Consider the following 22,720-nt stretch of genomic DNA (forward strand, 5'->3'; position numbering starts at 1 on the left):
TTTGCCTATTTATTGAAGTGTTTCTATTGGTATTAGTTTTGAATAACTAATTGAAAAAATATATGTAATTATTTATTTAGATGAGTGCCCCTATAGATAAATAAATCCTGCTCTGTGGCCTTATGGTTAGAGTGTCCGCTCTGAGATCGGTAGGTCGAGTCACACCAAAGACTATAAAAATGGGACCCATTACCTCCCTGCTTGGCACTCAGTATCAAGGGTTGGAATTGGGGGTTAAATCACCAAAATGATTCCCGAGCGCAGCCACCGCTGCTGCTCACTGCTCCCCTCACCTCCCACGGCGTGGAACAAGGGGATGGGTCAATTGCAGAGAGTAATTTCAACACACCTAGTCTGTGTGTGACTATCAGTGGTACTTTAACTTTAAAGGGTTAGGGTTAATTTGGTTGATATCTTATTAGTCCTATTTATCGAGATGAGAGTGATAGGATATTAAAAATAAACTCCTCAGTACAACACAGTGTAACTGTACGCCACAAAGAATGATAATATTGTGAATTATGCTAAATTAAGTCTTTTTTTGTTTGTTTATTTATTAGAAGCAACAGTGTGTAAATACTATTACTATGTATGTGTGCACTAACCAGTCATCTTAAATAATACTTTTTGGAATGTACACTGGCCATTCTCACTTTTTAACTGTTGGTCATCAGACCCACTCAGGGTGCTGACGTTTGACTCGTTTGCAGCTGCCGTGGAGGCGGGAGAGGCCGTTCGGTCATGGCGCAAATGTTCATGGGCTAAAAGGGTCACGTGAAAACATCTTCACTGGTCGTGGAGTCACAACAAACTCCTGCCTCAAACTGTACCCAGACAAAAAAAGTGGAGATCCAGAGCCAATTAGCACATCCCACATGAGGTCCATGTGCAAGGCGTGTTGCTCGACCGAGCGTGCGTGCAGCAGATAGGCTCGCTTGCGTGGATGTATGCTACATAGCAGGTTGTGCAGTATGTGTCACATTGAGATGTGTGGGTGTGGTGTGATATTCATATAGGTGTTATTGTTCGGTCAGTTCAAGCTTTATGTAATCACACTCAATTCTTCATGTGAGCACAAGTATTGGAATTCATAAGATGGAAGAAAGCAAAGCATCCTTGTATATTAGAAGTGCAAGTTGTAGTTCTTCCACACCAAACGCATTCAAGCATACCTTTATGGAGCGCAATAATATAATAGAAAAGGGCCTTCGCCAAATTATTTTCACAAAGTTGAAAGCATGTATTGGTAAAATTAGGAAATACGATTAAACAGGATCGAAGCATACATGATGCCAAACCCTGAGTAAATATTTATTCATACTATTATTATTCTATACATTTTTTTGGACACAAGAAACCCAATCTAGGTTCCTTTATTGCTATTGTAAAATAATACAATACAATTTATTTCTAAGCACAAGCCTGTAAAATACCATAGATATATACCAATATTAAATTAATTAGTAATTACTAATAGATAAATACTACATGCCACTACTAATAAATACTAAATCAAATCAAATCAAATCAACTTTATTTATAGAGCACATTTAAAATTTACCACAGGGGTAGCCAAAGTGCTGTACAATGAGCAGGTTAAAAGATAAAACGAGTACCGAGCAAACACAACACAACACAAACAGAACACGATAGAAAATAAATAATTAAAATAGAATTAATAAAAACATAAAAACATAAAAACAGGATCACAGCAGGTGTATTATGGGGCGCCATTGCAGGATGGATATCACTCAGTGTTAAAAGCCATGGAATAAAAGTATGTTTTTAAGAGAGATTTAAAAACAGGAAGAGAGGAGGCTTGTCTAACACTCAGGGGTAGGTCGTTCCAGAGCTTGGGAGCAGCAACGGCGAAAGCTCTGTCACCTCTAAGCTTCAGCCTTGTGTCAGGGACCGTCAACAGCAGCTGATCGGCTGATCTTAAGGATCGGGTGGGGCAGTAAGGCTGAAGGAGGTCGGAGAGATAGGTTGGCGCGAGGTTGTTTAGACATTTAAAAACAAATAAAAGGAGTTTAAAATGTATTCGGTAACGCACAGGGAGCCAGTGAAGGGACGCTAAAATAGGGGTGATGTGCTCACGTCTGCGGGTCTGTGTTAGCAGACGAGCAGCAGAGTTCTGCACGAGCTGCAGGCGGGCGAGGGAGGCCTGGCTAATGCCAACATACAGGGCATTACAATAATCAAGACGAGTCGAGATAAAAGCGTGGATTAATTTCTCAAGATCATGTCTTGATAGAAGCGGTTTCACTTTCGCTATTTGGCGTAATTGATAAAAGCTTTTTTGAACGACGCTGCTGATTTGTTTTTCGAATTTAAAATCTGAGTCAAACTTTACCCCCAGGTTTGTGACAGAGTCGCTGAGATACGGGGTCAGAGTGCCGAGGTCAACGTTGGGGGAGGGAGAGCGACTTGGACCGAACAACATAACTTCTGTTTTATCTTCATTTAGGCTCAGGAAGTTAGCTGAAAGCCAGACTTTGATGTAATAATATGACATTAAATAAATACTAATAAATAAATGAATGAATTATATACTATATGAAAATATACTAATAAATAAAAGAGTGATCAAAAAATAGGACATATCCCTATTTAAAAAATGTACCATAAAATGAAACGGAAAAAAATTGCACCTCCAGTATGTTATCGTCAAAAATTTAAAAAAATTAAAATAATAATCACGATGTTAAATTAAAATAAACAAAAAGTATGTGTGTTTGAAAAGTTAAAGTTAAAGTACCAATGATTGTCACACACACACACGAGTTGTGGCGAAATTATTTTCTGCATTTGACCCATCACCCCCTGGGAGGTGAGGGGAGCAGTGAGCAGCAGCGGTGGCCGCACCCGGGAATAATTTTTGGTGATTCAACCCCCAATTCCAACCCTTGATGCTGAGTGCCAAGCAGGGAGGTAATGGGTCCCATTTTTATAGTCCTTGGTATGACTCGGCCGGCGTTTGAACTCCCAACCTACCGATCTCAGGGCGGACACTCTAAAGGAGCAGGAAGAAGCGAGTTATAATATTGTCCCGACACATCACTAAGATATAATACAATACATAATATATATGTATATGTATTAATAATATAATATATATGTTGATACAATATACATATTATATATAGTTTAGTGCTATCAAATAATTAATGGTGATTAATTACGGTAGATTTGCTCACATCTTTTAAATTTACCTTAAAAAAAACACCCCAATATTTCCACATAAATGCAATTTTACCCTCAGAATATCAATAAAGAACATTTATAAAATGTGTTACTTGAACACGTCGTTTATTTGCTCAAAACCTGGTAACAGTTAGACATAAAGTCCCGTCCTGGGTTAATTTTGAAGCGAATCTCCTCATTCACCGTGTGATTCATCTGAAACTAAACATGATTGACGCGATCATATTTTTGTGATTAATCCCCGTTATTTTTACATCCACATATACACTCATCATGCATTTATTAAGAGGTGTGTTTCTCTTCATGTGTCCTAAATGTAGAGTGGACATCATACATGAGGACTATTTATCCTTGTTACCCCGAAGCTGCCTAAAGCTTGGGTTGCAGTGACGACCATCTCTGGCCAAAATGCAGCATATACTCTAGGTCACGTGGCACCTTTTCATACACTAATGGCTCCAGTAGGGAGAACGTCTGAGTGATAACAGAGCATTGTCGGACGCCAGCTGTCTCCTGCACGGTGCCCATTGGAAGACAACGCTTCCACGTCCTGTTCTCAGATAGCCAGCTTTGACCTTACACAGTCCTAACAGTTACCTCCAACATTTGCTTTTTGTAGTGCCAGCTTTGTTGCCTTTGAGAAAGGCAACAATTCATCTTAGTGTATTATTTGTCTCACAGATTGTATAAATGTCAGCATGGTATTTAAAACCCATGCATTTTGTCGCAGAGTCATGGTTTGTGCGTGCCGTTTTTTTTTTTGTTGTTTTTTTTTAGACGGATAGCACGACATGGCCGGTTGAATCAGTGGAAAAGCTTTCGGAAAAGCATAAAGCGGTTCATGCAAGGTTACCGACTCAGCGAACGGAGAGGAAGAAGGAAAAGGGTGGAGGTGAGCGGTGGATACAGTTTCCTCCGTGCATCTTGGGAGACGTTCCTGCATGTAATACAAAACTATCCATCAATATCTGGTCATTCCCAGCTCCTCTTGCAGCTTTCAAAGTGTGAAGGGCAGCGTGATCCTTCTCTTCTTGAAAGACTTTGCTTGTAGTCTTTATTATTGTTTTCAAAGCATCAGAATCAGAATCAGAAATACTTTATTAATCCCTGAGGGGAAATTAAAATTGTCAGCACAATCCCATTCAAGATCAGACAAACATCACAGGGAGACAGAACAGGATCGCTGACGGGTCTGCCAAATTCCGGCGCCCCTTACAAAAAAGGTGAGATACAGGTAAACAATGGGGGGGAGAAAAAGTCAAATCGATCTAAGCCTGGGCCCCTGGAGAGGGGGTCCAGACTGAGGCCAAGGGATAAAACAACGCATAGCCATAGCACACATCCCTCTTACATGTGTGTAAGAGGGAATGATTCGCGGAGTGTTGGGAGGTTTCAATTCTGTAATTTTTGGCACATGTGGAAGTGTCAGAGGAGACGAGGCAAACATGCAGTACATAATGCCAGCAAAGTACAACTCTGCTTCTCATTAAAAATGTTGTCAATATAAATAACATTACAGAGCCACAGCACAAAAGTATCACCCATACAAGAGTTTTGAATAGCTCTTAAATTACATTAGTATTGAGGCTGTCAATATAATTATATATATCATAATTAATTATGCATATATATATATATATATATATATATATATATATATATATATATATATATATATATATATATATATATTAGTATTATATTAGTATTGATGTTGTCAAAAATATGTGTGTGATATAATTTAATCATAATTAATTATGCATATATGTATATATACATATATATATATATATATATATATACTAGGGGTGCAACGGTACATAAACATTTCGGTTCGGTACGTACCTCGGTTTAGAGGTCACGGTTTGGTTAATTTTCGGTACAGTAAGAAAACAACAAAATATACATTTTTTGGTTATTTATTTACCAAATTTGTAAACAATGGCATAACATACATATACACTCAGGGTCCATTGCCAGGGTTAATGTGGTCAACATATATAAAATAAAAACTAAATAAGAAAAGGCTCAGAATGGTTTCTTAACAAAACCTTTCTACATATAAAGTGCTTTTTTTTGATTGATTGATTGATTGAGACTTTTATTAGTAGGTTGCACAGTACAGTACATATTCCGTACAATTGACCACTAAATGGTAACACCCCAATAAGTTTTTCCACTTGTTTAAGTCGGGGTCCACGTTAATCAACATTTAACTGCCTCAAGTTGTTGCTCAGATTAAATAAAATGACAAAACTTTACTTCTACTTATAAAAAGTGCAACATTAAACAGTTTCAAATCAACTCAGCCTCAGATTAACTTTTCTTTCCCCCCCATCAGCCTGGCTAACTTGGCAGTAAGAGGATATATGGGCTCATTGTTCTTCCACCATAGAAGTGGGTCAAAATCTAGTTTTTATTGCAATATGGACTTATATCTGCTGCTATAAAAACATTTGTTTTTGCTTTAGCCCTGCCTGACTCGCCGAGGAGAGGCTGCTTGAATGCGGTGGTGACGCTTCAAATGGGTTAGCATGTGTTATGAGAGTAGCGTATGTGTGTGTGTGGCCCTTTAATATGTGACAGAATGTGAGGTGAATTGATTGAGACTTTTTGAATGTGTGAATGTGTGGGCGAGCGAGGTGAGGGAGCGGCAGCGTGAGTGCGGGGAGTGGCTAGTGTTTTGTTGGATTGGCTGTGTGCAACTAATCGCCGGACTCATCATTTACCCTGGAGTCCGGAGCTGTGGAGACCCACTGCCAGGTAGAGTGAAGGGTGTTGCCCCCGAGAATACATCGGCCCTGGAGGAGTGTCTCCCCTGCGCTCCTCGACTACGGTCTGGGAGCCGGAAGCAGTTGCTGAACAATGTCGGCAAACCTCCGTCCTCCATTGTTGTATCGCGCAGCCAAAGTGTTCCCAAACGGGAGATCTTAACGAGGCAGGAGGGTCTTCCAGCTCTGGCTTTTACATGTTGTCCTAGCCCGGTCGCTGATAGCATGTGTACTCGTTCGGTACACCTCCGAACCGAACCGAAACCCCTAATATATATATATATATATATATATATATATATATATATATATATATATATATATATATATATATATATATGTATGTATATATATATATGTATATATATATATATATATATATATATATATATATATATATATATATATATATATATATATATATATATATATATATATATATATATGTGTGTGCCCCTTATATATAGTGTATATATATATATATATATATATATATATATATATATATATATATATATATATATATATATATATATGTGTGTGTGTGTGTGCGCCTGAGCTAAAATTAGTTTGACACCCCTGATGTAGACCATTCAAGTAACACATTTGTTTTTGTTTTTTTCAAGTTATTGTAAATTATGCAACTGAGTGATTAATCATGATTGATCCAAATTCAAAAGTGTGATAAATATTTTTTTTTTTTTTACACTGAATAGTTTTTTAAAAATAAATATTAATTCACTTTCACTTATCTAGTTTATATCCAAGCAATAGAGGAATACAAGCTGTTGTGTTCCTTAAATGCGGCCACTTTGGATGAGTCAAAAAGAAAAGAAAAATCCCATTTTTGGAGGCTTTCTTTATCACGTTTTCAAATGTTCTTAATATGAGTGGTTGTTATTTATCTTGTATTACTTACACGGGTAACTCTTACAACGTTTGGGTATTTTTAATAGTACAAAAGGAGGGACATTTTTATCTGTCACATCTTCCTCTGTGTACTTTGATGTACAAACATTAACGGATCTTCTCGGCCGTTATTTTTTTTTTTTTTTTCCGAGACAGAGTATTCTCAGTTCCTTAAAATGTGTTGTGTGTCTTTCTCCTGGCGTAGTGCTTGGTCTGTTCAACCTGCAACGGATTTCTGTTTTCCTTCAATGCACTTTCAATTTTAATGACGGAAAAAAAAAAAAAGAAAAAAAAAAGGGCACACATTGCAGCAGTTATGATTAAATAGTCGAGCACAATTTCATTATTAGGGTTGCCCCCCTGCAATGGTATATTTACCGTATCGCTTCTGCATTTAATCACTATCCCCCTCCTCCTTTCCCAGGTGACATTTACAAAGCGAAAGTTTGGCCTAATGAAGAAAGCCTATGAGCTGAGCGTGCTGTGCGACTGCGAGATCGCCCTCATCATCTTCAACAGCACCAACAAGCTGTTCCAGTACGCCAGCACAGACATGGACAAGGTCCTGCTTAAATACACCGAGTACAACGAGCCCCACGAGAGTCGGACCAACTCGGACATTGTGGAGGTGAGTGGAGCGCTCGTGCACTGAATCACACGCGCATGCATGGAAACATCTCCATGGTTGTGAGTGACTCATTCTGCGACCTGACTTCTCTCTTTTTGCCGACACGGCGAAGTGACTAAATGTCGTCAAGTTTGATGGTCATCACAAAAGTCTCAGTATTAATAGCTCTGAAAAGAATCGGTCAACTCTGAGCAGCACAGTTTAACTTACCCCCCAATCGTCTAAAGGTGTCAAACTCAAGGCCCAGGGGCCAAATCTGGCCCGCCACAATATTTTATGTGGCCCGCGAAAAATCCTAGCAATATTATGCGTTAATAAAATGATTAAGTCTTTTCTTACTTAATATTTTTATTTCCCTTTTGACATTAAAAATCATGTACTGCATTCAAAAAAACCTGCTCAGTGGCCTTGTGGTTAGAGTGTCCGCCCTGAGACTGGAAGGTCGTGAGTTCAAACCCCGGCCAAGTCATACCAAAGACTATAAAAGTGGGACCCATTACCTCCCTGCTTGGCACTCAGCATCAAAGGTTGGAATTGGGGGTTAAATCACCAAAATGATTCCTGAGCGTGGCCACCGCTACTGCTCACTCCTCCCGTCACCTCCCAGGGGGTGAACATGGGGATGGGTCATTTCACCACGCCTAGTGTGTGTGTGACTATCAGTGGTACTTTAACTTTAACTTTAATTGTATATATTTTAAAATTCAATATTACTAAAATCCAAATATTATATCATCATGTATTCCAAAAATATTTTTTGTTAAAATAAAGAGAAATACTGTACTTAAATATCTTCTTGACTTACGATTAAAAAAATATATATATATATATCAGTCAAATTGTACACTGTAAAATTGACAATAGAGTTTACGGTTAAATTCCGCCGACAGAGTTTTTTACTGTAAAATCAACTTTGGTACTGTTTTTTTTCCATATAGAGTAAGACACTAAAACATCAAAAAGCTGACAAACAAAAACATTGAAACAACAAGATTTTACGGTAAAACAAAACAAAACTGGCAGCTCTGTTTCATGGATTTTACAACTAAAAACAGTGGTATTGTTTTTCCATTCCATTCCATTTATTATTATTGTTTTATATGCTGTAAAAAACAAAACACTGCTTTTACTGTAAAATTCTGGTGTCTAAGCTGCCAGTTTTTAAAGTAAAATGTATTTATTTTTTTTGCAGTTTATGTAAAAAAAAATATATTGTTGATGTATTATATATATATAATAATAATAATAATAATAACTGGGATTTATATAGCGCTTTTCTAAGTACCCAAAGTCGCTTTACATGTAGAACCCATCAATATATATATACATATATTTATATGTACATACATACATACATGCATACATAAATACATACATGCATACATACATATATATATATATATATATATATATATATATATATATATATATATATATATATACATTGTTAAATGCGGCCCTATGAGGGCAACCATAACTGTGATGTGGCCCTCAATGAAAACGAGTTTGACACCCCTGGTCTAAAGGAAAACATTATTTACAATCTTTATGTGAGACAAGAACACAGTTGTCTTTCTATTATGAGTATGTTCTAAATATAAAAAAATGCTAAGATGAGGCAGCTAACAATGCAAGTAATTGGGATTCTATTTCGCCAAAAAAAACCTCCAAAACCTGGCATTTACCTGCGTATTAACCAGGCTACAGAGACATTATTGTAGGAGCTAACACAGAGGAACTACTTTTTTTGGCGTAGGAACACAACGCCTTGCTCCTCACTCAAAATACAATCTGATCAGATGGCAGTCAGTACTGACTGAGAAACATGAACAGTTATAGGAACTACTAGAATTACACAACCAAATTATTTGTAAAGTACTGGCCCAACATTTAATGTTTTGTTTGCAGATGGTTAGCTTGACTGTAGTACTAGTCATTGTCCACTTTCACAAGGTCTGCCATGATTAGTGGTAGCAAACACAAAACACACTGCTGTTGTTGTTGGCGGAAGTAGCTCGGTGAAATCAATGCACCCAGGAAATACGTCTTGGTAATGATTAAAATGGCCAAACTACTGTCAATATTACATGTTAGCCTGTCGCTAAATGTATATAAAACCTTGTCGCTTTTTTTAGCGGGCTTAATAGGCAGAATAGCTGAATCCCCATTACCCGTATTCTTAGCCGCCTCTTACTAGCAGCTTATTACTATTTAAAAACACAGAAAAGAGAAAGACATGTGTTGCTGTCTCACATAGGGATCGTGGCAAAATAAAAGTTTTTCTTCGAGAGTTAAGAATCCTCTATTAGTTATGTCGTAGAAATTGAGGCAAAATGAAAGGCAATACTTGGCTGCAACCAGCAGAGGCACTGTTGAATCAGTCTCAACTCGTTTGCGTTCTAAAGAAGAAGAAGAAGACAGCAGCTATGGGAAGTTTAGCTGCATCCTAGGTATGGGAGAAGTTCAGGTATTTTGCTCAAAACAACACTAGCATGGAAATAGTAGTTTGGAATAACCATTGAATAATTATATTATCATTAAAAAATATTTAAATTAAATAAATGATTGAATTTACAGAAGTGACTTTCTTTAGTGTGTCTTGGTCCTCCCTTCGATAATAATAATAATAATGGATTCAATGTATATAGTGCTTTTTTAGAGACACCAATCGTATTACACAGAGAAGCCGTGATTTATTCACCCCATATTCACACCTTGATGGTGGTAAGCTACATCTAAAGCCACAGCTGCCTTGGGTAGACTGTCGGAAACGTGGCTGCCAATCTGCACCCACGGCCTCCCTGACCACCATCCAACATTCATTCCCATTCATACGCCAGCGTGATTGGCACTGGGAGCAAGGTGGGTGAAGTGTCTTGCCCAAAGACACACTGGCAATGACGAGTATGGCGGAAGCTGGACTGGTACCAGGAACCCACACATGTCTGGGCGACCGCTCTACCAAGCAGGCCGCACACCTTTAGGCACAATAAACTAAGAAAACATGGTATATAACAACACTTTTAACAATGACTGCCTGTTTGACCTTAATATGGCTCTTAGAGTTGGAGGCTGAACCCACACTGTGGACACATGTCGCTGGTAGAGGTGGGGGAAGTAATAGATTTTTAGATGCATCGCAAATCGGACATGGACGATTATTCGATAATCTATTTATTTATTGTAAATAAAGTAATTCAGTTCTAAAACGAGCCACCTCACCGAGAGGTCAGGCCAGCTCCTTTATTTTAGGACACTTATGTTCCAGTTTTGCACACATTTCCATTAATTTAGTAAATGTCGGACTTAATTTAACTGTTTCTTATTACACATGCAATGTTAATTTAGTGAAACGAAAATAATTGTAAAACTGCATCAATAGACATGAATTGAAAATGCAACGATATTACATTTTTAATCGAATCGTAGCTCCTGAATGGTAATCGAATCGTGAGGTGCCCAAAGATTCCCACCTCTAGTCGCTGGCGTGGCTGCCGGCGACTGTAACGAGCGCTGTCCGGCCAGCCACTGGGGCAGGTAGATAAACCGGCGAATGACGCCGGTGCTCTACCGGATTCCTTATAAGCGCTCAACATGAACCTCTTATGCAACATTCACACTGGAGATCTGACCAGGCTGGTGGGCTGAGTTGATCCCTTTCAGTCGTACACACACACGCACACACACACACACACACACACACACACACACACACACACACACACACACACACACACGCACACACAAACACTCAGGCCATGCTTGCAAGTTGAAGAATAATTCCTATGTTCCCATTGGAGAAACATACATGTTAATATGTTTGTTTTTTAAATTTGTTTTGTAATCTTACGCGTTATATTAGTTTTTAAATGTTTATATATGTATTAATATATAAATATACATACATACAGAACGTTTATATTAATATGTATATATATATATATATATATATATATATATATATATATACATATATATATATATACATACATACATGTACACATATACAGTATATATATAGATATATTCATACATATATGTATTCGTATGTATGTATATAAATACACATATATATTGTAGCTGAGATAGGCTCCAGCGCCCCCCGCGACCCCGAAGGGAATAAGCAGTAGAAAATGGATGGATGGATGAATGGATGGATATATATTGTATATGTGTTTGTATGTATGTATGTAATATATATATATATATATATATATAAATAAATAATGATAAATGGGTTGTACTTGTATAGCGCTTTTCTACCTTCAAGGTACTCAAAGCGCTTTGACACTACTTCCACATTTACCCATTCACACACACATTCACACACTGATGGAGGGAGCTGCCATGCAAGGCGCTAACCAGCACCCATCAGGAGCAAGGGTGAAGTGTCTTGCTCAGGACACAACGGACATGACGAGGTTGGTACTAGGTGGGGATTGAACCAGGGCCCCTCGGGTCGCGCACGGCCACTCTACCACTGCGCCACGCCGTCCCTATATATATATATATATATATATATATATATATATATATATATATATATATATATATATATATATATATATATATATATATATATATATATATATATATATATATATATATATATATATATATATATATATATATATATACAGTGGGGCAAAAAAGTATTTAGTCAGCCACCGATTGCAAGTTCTCCCACTTAAAATGATGACAGAGGTCTGTAATTTTCAAATTCACATTGTAGGATTTTTAAAGAATTTATTTGTAAATGATGGTGGAAAATAAGTATTTGGTCACTTCAAACAAGGAAGATCTCTGGCTCTCACAGACCTGTAACTTCTTCTTTAAGAAGCTCTTCTGTCCTCCACTCGTTACCTGTATTAATGGCACCTGTTTGAACTGGTTATCTGTATAAAAGACACCTGTCCACAGCCTCAAACAGTCAGACTCCAAACTCCACTATGGCCAAGACCAAAGAGCTGTCGAAGGACACCAGGAAAAGAATTGTAGACCTGCACCAGACTGTGAAGAGTGAATCTACAATAGGCAAGCAGCTTGGTGTGAGAAAATCAACTGTGGGAGCAATTATCAGAAAATGGAAGACATACAAGACCACTGATTATCTCCCTCGATCTGGGGCTCCACGCAAGATCTCATCCCGTGGGGTCAAAATGATCATGAGAACGGTGAGCAAAAATCCCAGAACCACATGGGGGGACCTGGTGAATGACCTGCAGAGAGCTGGGACCAAAGTAACAAAGGTTACCATCAGTAACACACTACGCCGACAGGGAATCAAATCCTGCAGTGCCAGACGTGTCCCCCTGCTTAAGCCAGTGCATGTCCAGGCCCGTCGGAAGTTTGCCAGAGAGCACATGGATGATACAGCAGAGGATTGGGAGAATGTCATGTGGTCAGATGAAACCAAAATAGAACTTTTTGGTATAAACTCAACTCGTCGTGTTTGGAGGAAGAAGAATACTGAGTTGCATCCCAAGAACACCATACCTACTGTGAAGCATGAGGGTGGAAACATCATGCTTTGGGGCTGTTTTTCTGCTAAGGGGACAGGCCGACTGATCCGTGTTAAGGAAAGAATGAATGGGGCCATGTATCGTGAGATTTTGAGCCAAAACCTCCTTCCATCAGTGAGAGCTTTGAAGATGAAACGTGGCTGGGTCTTCCAGCATGACAATGATCACAAACACACAGCCCGGGCAACGAAGGAGTGTCTCCGTAAGAAGCATTTGAAAGTCCTGGAGTGGCCTCGCCAGTCTCCAGACCTCAACCCCATAGAAAATCTGTGGAGGGAGTTGAAAGTCCGTGTTGCTCGGCGACAGCCCCAAAACATCACTGCTCTCGAGAAGATCTGCATGGAGGAATGGGCCAAAATACCAGCTACTGTGTGTGCAAACCTGGTAAAGACCTATAGTAGTCGTTTGACCTCTGTTATTGCCAACAAAGGTTATATTACAAAGTATTGAGTTGAATTTTTGTTATTGACCAAATACTTATTTTCCACCATAATTTACAAATAAATTATTTAAAAATCCTACAATGTGAATTCCTGGATTTTTTTTCACTTTCTGTCTCTCACAGTTGAAGTGTACCTATGATGAAAATTACAGACCTCTGTCATCATTTTAAGTGGGAGAACTTGCACAATTGGTGGCTGACTATATATATATATATATATATATATATATACAGTACATGCCAAAAGGTTTGGACACACCTCCTTATTCAATGTGTTTTCTTTATTATCATGGCTATTTACGTTGTAGATTGTCACTGAAGGCATCAAAACTATGAATGAACACATATGGAGTTATGTACTTTAAAAAAAAAAGTGAAATAACTGAAAACATGTTTTATGTTCAAGTTTCTTCAAAATAGCCACCCTTTGCTCTGATAACTGCTTTGCTAACTGTTGGCATTCTCTCGATGAGTTTCAAGCACACCTGTGAAGTGAAAACCATTTCAGGCGACTACCTCTTGAAGCTCAGACTACCACATAGCAGAAATGATCTGTGATGCACCTTAGTGACTTTGTGGCTATAATTAGCGAGTAAGATACATAGTAAAAGTAAAAGAGAGGTGTATCTTGCGTCATGTGTTTGTTCTGTAATCAAATACAAGCGCTCACGAAGGTTTGTGCGAGTGACAGTGGAAATCTGCCACCACAAGCCCAGGGAGTGTGCATTAGCCACGGCGTGCACAATGCATGCAATCCAACCATTATCACTTTTATAAATGCTAAGAAAACACAGCTTACTTACTCTCTTCCATCTTTTTGCATCACTGTTAACCACAGTGGTTTAAATAGTGGCCTGGGGTTTAATTTGCTGAACACAGCTCTTTTTTATGTGCCCTTTTCACATTGTAGAAAAAAATACACACAAAAAACAACAAAAAATAGGACAAGGGTAATCCCATTAACAAATTAAATACATGGATTTGTCTTTAAATATATGTCTTTATTTTAGCCTATTTCATTACAAATTACATTATTTCATACTACCACCATGTTGAAAGAATATTAAGAACAATAATGTTGGTTTTATATACTTGAAGTCGCCACACTATTGCTGTTCCTTACAGTGTATGATAGTTGACTATTGTTGTTAAGAACATTGGTTGTTTTGATATGCTGGAAGGCTTTAGAGCAGGGGTGTCAAACTCATTTTAGATCGGGGGCCACATGGAGAAAAATCTACTCCCAAGTGGGCTGGACTGGTAAAACCACGGCACGATAACTTGAAAATAAAGACAACTTCAGATTGTTATCTTTGTTTAAAAATAGAACAAGCACATTCTGAAATTGTACAAATCATAATGTTGTTGGGGTTGTTTTTACACTTACACGTTGCGGTTAATAGTATTCCATCTTTATTTGTCGTAATTTATACGTTCTGAATAAATTATGTGATAATGTTCATCAGTCAACTCATTGGTGTTAATTTTCAATCTATCAAGATAAAAAAAATAATATCAAAATCAAATTACAGGATTTTATTTATGTAGTGTGCTCATTTTACTCGACATCATGTGGTGTATTTTTTTTTTTTTACATATGTAGCATAATCTACAAAGATACAAATAATTGCTACTGCGACATCTAGTGGACACATTTAGAACAGCAGTTTTTTTCATTCAAAAATTTTGGCTCATTTTTATACTTAGCAAACTCATCCCGTGGGCCGGATAAAACCTGTTCGCGGGCCTGATCCGGCATGCGGGCCGTACGTTTGACACCTCTGCTTTAGACCACTGTTATTTTTTTTTGAATGTATACTTACCTCTAGGCAAGGCGAGTACATACGGCAATTTGAGTTATGTGCAAAAACATGCTGAAGCTCAGTGATTCTAAATACTTGACAGTTTGGAGTATTGAACTTAAAAGTACATTTGTATTATGGAATAGGAATCAAAAAATCGAATGGAACAAATATTGCGACAAAATCGTGGAAATGTATAGTTATCGGTATCGACTACTGGAATTCTGGTATTGTGAAAACCCTATTCACTACTAATATAATGCGTCCCAAGCCCTTCTAATAACTGATCTATTAAATCAAATGATCACTTGTTTTTATACCTCCATGAGGCCTAACTGTCTTTTATTATCAGTTAGCCATGCTCAGTATGTAATTAAACAGACAGCTGATGGATCATTTTAAAAATATGTATTTATCTCTCCTCAATGACAACTTATGTTCGTCAGTCTGACATTGTTAGTTCCGAATTTAAGAAGAAGATGTGCTAAAGAAAAGTGGGGTTCAATGAGATGTAATGGATGAATAGTCCGGGCCCACACGTACCTATGGATCAGGCTGGCCAGGCTAACACGGGAGTCCACAGCATGGAACATGTTTTCATCTCTCCTTATGGGTGTTACTGGGCTCGATGCCCAAACACGGGTGGACATGTCCACTGGGAGTACTCCTGCTATTCCAGATGGCAATCTGCCCCTGACTACAAACCTTTTCAATTTGCACATTCGCATCAAATGCCTTCTGCTTTGGAGGAGGTTTTGGCGTGGCATTACTTACATTATTGCAATGATCTCTTTTTAAAGACATTGATATGCTGGATGTGATGCAAACTTAACAGTAGTTTGCTCTCGTTAACACTGGCTCTGCTCCATCCCTATTACCGCTTGGCAATGTGTTAAGGTAGCTAATACGTTAGGTGATCCAGCACATAGCATATGACTAACCTTGGTAATGAGAACGGACTAGGTGTGCAATATTGCAATATTGCAAATCTGCAAAATACACTATATTGCCAAAAGTATTTGGCTACCCTTCCAAATGATCAGAATCAGGTGTCTTAATCACTTGGCTCGGCCACAGGTGTGTAAAATCAAGCACTTAGGCATGGAGACTGTTTCTACAAATATTTGTGAAAGAATGGGCCGCTCTCAAGAGCTCAGTGATTTCCAGCGTGGAACTGTCATAGGATGCCACCTGTGCAACAAATCCAGTCGTGAAATTTCCTCGCTCCTAAATATTCCAAAGTCAACTGTCGGCTTTATTATAAGAAAATGGAAGAGTTTGGGAACAACGGCAACTCAGCCACAAAGTGGTAGGCCACGTAAACTGACAGAGAGGGGTCAGCGGATGCTGAAGCGCATAGTGCAAAGACTTTCTGCACAGTCAGTTGCTACAGAGCTCCAAACTTCATGTGACCTTCCAATTAGCCCATGTACAGTACGCAGAGAGGTTTCCATGGCTGAGCAGCTGCATCTAAGCCAGAACAGTACAATTCGGACTGCATTGTGCCAAGTGTGAAATTTGGTGGAGGAGGAATTATTGTGTGGGGTTGTTTTTCAGGAGTTGGGCTTGGCCTCTTTGTTCCAGTGAAAGGAACTTTGAATGCTTGAGGATACCAAAACATTTTGGACAATTCCATGCTCCCAAAAACACACTTGTTTTTACTCATTGTCCAACGATTTGCAAGTAAAACAACAAATTCAATAAAAAATAGGATTTGCAACTGAAAAAAAAAAAATCAATAACAAATACGATTGGCAAGTAAAAAAAACTTGCAGAAAATAGGTTTTATATACTAACAAATCGTTTTTCCTTCTTTTTACTTGTACAATTTTGTTTAACTTATGAATCGTTTTTTAATGGGTGAAAATATGTTTTTTTTAACTTGCGAATCATTGAGCGTGAGTAAAAGTGGAGTATTGGCAGTAATTTCCCTTCATGCTGTAGGGGTGCACAAAACATTGATTCACATCTGAATTGGGATTCTTAGTCATTACGATTCTAAATAGATTTAAAAAATCAATTGAAAAAAAAAAGTATGTATGTATATATATATATATATATATATATATTTGAGTTTGTCTTAAATTTTTTTAATTTTTTTACAATAATTATTTTAGGCCATCTCCATGCAACCAGATGGAGATTTGTTGACCTGTAACCTGTAAAAGTTTCATTATGATACCAAATAACATTGCAAGAATCGGCTTGACTCAAGAATCGTGTTGAATTGAGAATCAATTTTGAATCGAATTGTCACCCTGAGAATCCAATTAGAATCGTCAGGTGCTCAAAGACTGACACCACTAATGCACTCTATTGCAGTTGCCATGCAGAAACGATGTCTTTGTTTTTAAAGTTCTGGGCACGCCATGCGCTTTGGATTTTATTAATTGTTTATTATTACTTTGGCCATAATTGTCAGCCCTAGATCTCATACATGAACACTATGTTTATCTATATGGACACAAAGTGCAGTTACGTCTCATGGTCATCAGGTGCCATTAAATGATAAAACGGAATATAAATCGAAGCTTTAATGGATTAATCGTTACTGCCCATGGCTAATTCAGGTCGAATTTGTAATACATGGTATATAAATACCTGGTTTCTGCTAAATACCCTTATAAATGTCCATTTGATTTGAACTACTCACACATTTTAAACCATAGCCCATTTGCTTTTATTCACCAAGTCCTTCAGCCACGGTATTGTCAGGCTGACCCAGCTGAACCAGAGCGAGACCTGTCACATGTTTCAACAAGTGCCTGTGACGTGACCCTGCCTCTTTGGTGCTCTTGCTGTAACCGTGTCTCCATTATCGAGCCATGCATGGCCGACACATAAACGACTGTGTCAGGAAAAGAACGGGTTCAAGAGCTCGGTGGAGGGGCGGGTTGCAGATTGTCTACAGAGCACCAGCAGCCCAGGGGATCCCCAGAGGACTCTGTTCGAAATCGATGTGATTACGCCTCTCCGCCTTAGTCTCGGCGTGCTAACCGAATTGGCCACAGGGCTGACACCGGCACGGTTCGCACGGACGCAAAGCAGGGTGCGAGTGAATGGAGGGGCGGGGGAGCGAGGTGAAGAGGGGTCGCGGCCCTCTGGTCGAATGACATGCTAAGCTTTGTCAAAGTGCATGAACGTGGGCGGCTTGCTGGGCTGGCGGGGGGGAAGGCGGAACATATCGGCGTCGGTCGGGGTGATGGCGACGAATGGGGTCAACGCACGTTTGCACGGAGAAGAAAGCTAAAATACGACTTTTTGCAAATTTGCAAACCACTTTTTGCCGTCAGTACACAGCAATGCTTCCGTCTCTCCTCTGATGCTGCTGTGCCTGAAGGTGTCGTGGGAGGCGAGGCAGAGGTAGGGGAGTTGAGCTCAGCGTGGGCGGTCGGCGTACAGGCTCGCTACATTAGCAATAAAGCTCTATGTAATTAGCATGTCTTTGGTTGATAATTAGCGTTGTTGAGAGAGTGCCACTGAGAGCGTTGCAGAGCCTCTAAAGATACTTGCATGTTTACAACAGGCTGGAGGGCTTTCTTTCTCTCTCGCTTCCTTTTTCTCGTGCTTTTTTATCCACTATTTTATCGACATGCAACATCTCAAGTCGTATTATGGTTTTATACTAACTCTGTGGGTCAGATCTAAAAAGATCAAATAACAGGTGCTAAATTGCGTGTGCAAACTATAAAATTGCCCGTACTATTGAGCGTGGTCTACTAAGACTGTGTGAACAATTGGTGACAACACAACCTACTTTTAGCACAACAAAGGAGCGCTCTATTGCATATTGTGATGGTGCGTATGGATTGATCCAGGCGCAAGAAAATGCATGTTGCATGAAATTTTCTCACATAGGAGATATAGTCTAATACTACATCTCCTTTTTGAAACACAAACAAATCAATTGAATTCATTTTAATCAGCCCCTTAAGTCATCCAGCAGCAATAAAATTAGAAAGAGTCACTGCTGAAAAGACAATATAACTACCGTATTTTTCGGATTATAAGTCGCTCCGGAGTATACGTCACACCGGCCGAAAATGCATAATAAAGAAGGAAAAAAACATATATACGTCGCACTGGAGTATAAGTCACATTTTTGGGGGAAATTTATATGATAAAATCCAACACCAAGAATAGACATTTGAAAGGCAATTTAAAATAAATAAAGAATAGTGAACAACAGGCTGAATAAGTGTACGTTATATGAGGCATAAATAACCAACTGGTATGTTAACGTAACATATTATGGTAAGAGTCATTCAAATAACTATAACATATAAAGCATGCTATACGTTTACCAAACAATATGTCACTCCTGATCGCTAAATCCGATGAAATCTTCTCCCTCGTTGTCGCTCCTGGTATGCGCCGCTAGCGTCCTTTCTTTCTGCTGCTTGATCGCCGTTTTCTGCTGCATATTTCACTACGTCCAGCTTGTAATCTGCAGTATATGATTTCCTTTTCGGTGCCATTTTTGTTCAGCCCTTCTTAGTTTTTATAAGTTACCGCCATTGTTCAAATGATCCATTTTAATAGGTACGGCAGTAGCATATAGCATATAGCAGTTAGCATCCCATGACCCACAATGCACTTCTGCCATGACCCTCCCCCGCCGAATTCTTATTGGTTGACGTGTGTGTGACGATTGCTGACATTTGCTTCATCTCTTCCGTGAATTAGATAAATAATATTATTTGATATTTTACGGTAATGTGTTAATAATTTCACACATAAGTCGCTCCGGAGTATATGTCGCACCCACGACCAAACTATGAAAAAATCTGTGATTTATAATCCGAAAAATACGGTAGTATTTTATTTCGGACACTTCCAAATGTTGACACACACACAGACAAAATATTATCTCTCAATCTTCTTATTTGCAGCGTAACTGTGTCAGTTTGCATGAACATTCCAGACATATTTCGGGGACGTTGTGGCGCTTTTGGGAGAGTGGCCGTGCCAGCAACCTGAGGGTTCCTGGTTCAATCCCCACCTACTACCAACCTCGTCACGTCCGTTGTGTCCTTGAGCAAGACACTTCACCCTTGCTCCTGATGGGTCGTGGTTAGGGCCATCAGTGTGTGTGAATGTGTGTGTGAATGGGTGAATGTGGAAATAGTATCAAAGCACTTTAAGTACTTTGAAGGTAGAAAAGCGCTATACAAGTATTTACCATGTACCATATTTAATATAGATGCAAAACAGTGGCCGCAGACCAGTTTCAGTCTTGATGAATCACATTGCGAGTGCTAAATGTTTATATTTGCATCTACTTCTCTTAGTATTGTGCGTGTTCTAATAATCAGCATAAATTGATTGCGTTCCTTATTTTGCTCACTTACAAGACCCATCCTTAGTAGATCAGCGCTGTCAACTTTCCGTGTGTTAATACGTGCAAACCTTTACTAAAATAGGCCCTATGTGTGTTTGAAACATAAACCTAGGTTACTTTTTGACACATTTTCAAAAATGTATGTTGAATTTGATGGTATCTGATGTCAGGTCCTGCATGATGGTAGTATAGTATGAACTTTAGTCAGACTTTAAAGGAGTTCTGAGGAATTGGCGTTCGACTTCAGAAGTTTCTTCTAATCCTTTCTTACAGTCATTTGTGCGTAACTGTGCCAGTTTGCACAAAAATTCCAGACACGTTAAACATAGGCGCAAAACATTTTCAGTCTTGATAAATCCCATTGCACGTGCTAAGTGGTTATATTTGCATCTCTTCACTCCTCCTCCCAGTATTGTGAGTGTTCTGATAATCAGCATATATACTGCATATTCATGAAGGCAGACTCGTCTAAACTGATTGCGCTGCGTATTATGCTCACTTAAGAGACGCAATCCTCTGCGCACAAGCTTAGTAGATCTGCTTTGGGTGCGCTATCAAGTTTGCACATGTTAATACACGCAAACCTTCACTCGATTCGGCCCTATTTGTGTTTGAAACAGAAATGTAGGTTACTTGGTGACACATTTTCAAACATTTGCGTTGAATAAGATGGCTTTTTGTGCGAGGTCCGGTAGAGTATGAACTTTAGTGAGATTTTACAGGAGTTTTGAGGAATTGTCTTTCGACTTTAGAAATTCCACCTAATATTACAATAAATGGTGCAATGGAATTCTAAGCTCCTTGCAACTAAGTCAGACCCAGGATTGGATCAAACAATTCAAACTATGAATTTTGCCACAGCGGCATCCCCTCAGTCTTATGAAGTCCGAGTGTGTCCTCTTGGCAGGTCTGCAGTCCGCTCACTCCAGTCTGGCTGCAGATAAAACAGATTCCTTGTCGGGACAGTTTCCTAAACACGTGATTGATATCAGAGGAGAAAATTGAAAAGCATGAAAGTATATCCACTTCTCCCTTTTCGTCCTGTTGTATCCCCAAACACACACGGGCAATATTCTGCAGGAGTGTGGGTCTTGATAATTGAGTGCATATCAAAGAGTTCTTTCTTTCTCCTCTTGATGCTTGCAGATTGAGCGTGAACCTAAGCAGTGCTGGCTGGCTCCGCATGTGATTGCTTGCCATGCTAAATCCAACAACACATTTGTTGTGCCAAAATTCCTGCTCCACACAGGGGTTGTTTTAGTTCTCTGTTTGATTACAAAACACAAGTTTATGACGTACTAAATAGAAGCAGGCGAGTGTTAATCGAGTGTTAAACGCAAAGCACAAATATTTTTTTTCAGTTGTGTTCTTAATGTCTGCTAAGTGAACATTTCCGTCAACCAAAATGAACTTGAACCCTGCAGAGTTTGCAACTGCATTGTATTGACCTCAGCAAGTGCTCCTACCCCAGGGGTGTCAAACTCAGTTTAGCTCAGGGGCCACATGGATCAACACCTATTGGTAAAATCATGGCATGATAACTTAAAAATAAAGATTGTTTTTGTGTTTAATATTAGACCAATCACATTCTAAAAATGTACAAATCATAATGTTTTTTTTACACTGACATGTTGCAGTTAATTGTATTCTATCTTCATTAGTTGTTATTTATACTTTCTGAATACATGATTTGATAATGTTCATTAGTCAAATAGGTGGAATTGAGTCTGGCAGAGTTTTTAAGAACTCCCATTGGTGTTAATTTGTAATCTATCAGAAGATGAAATTAATGTAATTTACTCATTTTCCTCAACTGATGTACCAACATCATGTGGTTTATTCTGTACATACAGTCGTAACATACACTTGTAAAGAACATAATGTCATGGCTGTCTTGAGTTTCCAATCATTTCTACAACTCTTATTTTTTTTGTTATAGAGTGATTGGAGCACATACTTGTTGGTCACAAAACATTCATGAAGTTTGGTTCTTTTACTTAAATTGATTCAGTATATATTTGTATCATTTTAAGTGGACCCCGACTTAAACAAGTTGAAAAACGTATTCGGGTGTCACTGAGCAACTAATAAAAGACTCAAT

At 38.6% G+C, this 22,720-nt stretch overlaps 1 protein-coding gene across 10 annotated transcripts in view; it reads left to right on the forward strand.

Annotated features, from left to right (window-relative positions):
* Window positions 1-22,720, forward strand: part of mef2cb (myocyte enhancer factor 2cb) — a 209,452-nt gene that overhangs the window by 108,656 nt on the left and 78,076 nt on the right. For all 10 annotated transcript variants that reach the window (XM_061986647.2, XM_061986652.2, XM_061986646.2 and 7 more), the window contains one exon: window positions 7,309-7,512. In XM_061986647.2, coding sequence (XP_061842631.2) covers window positions 7,309-7,512 — 204 coding nt within the window. The remainder of the gene's footprint in view (window positions 1-7,308; window positions 7,513-22,720) is intronic.

The sequence above is a fragment of the Nerophis lumbriciformis genome, linkage group LG12 (genome assembly GCF_033978685.3).
Source record: "Nerophis lumbriciformis linkage group LG12, RoL_Nlum_v2.1, whole genome shotgun sequence".
In the NCBI taxonomy this organism is placed as follows: Eukaryota; Metazoa; Chordata; class Actinopteri; order Syngnathiformes; family Syngnathidae; genus Nerophis; species Nerophis lumbriciformis.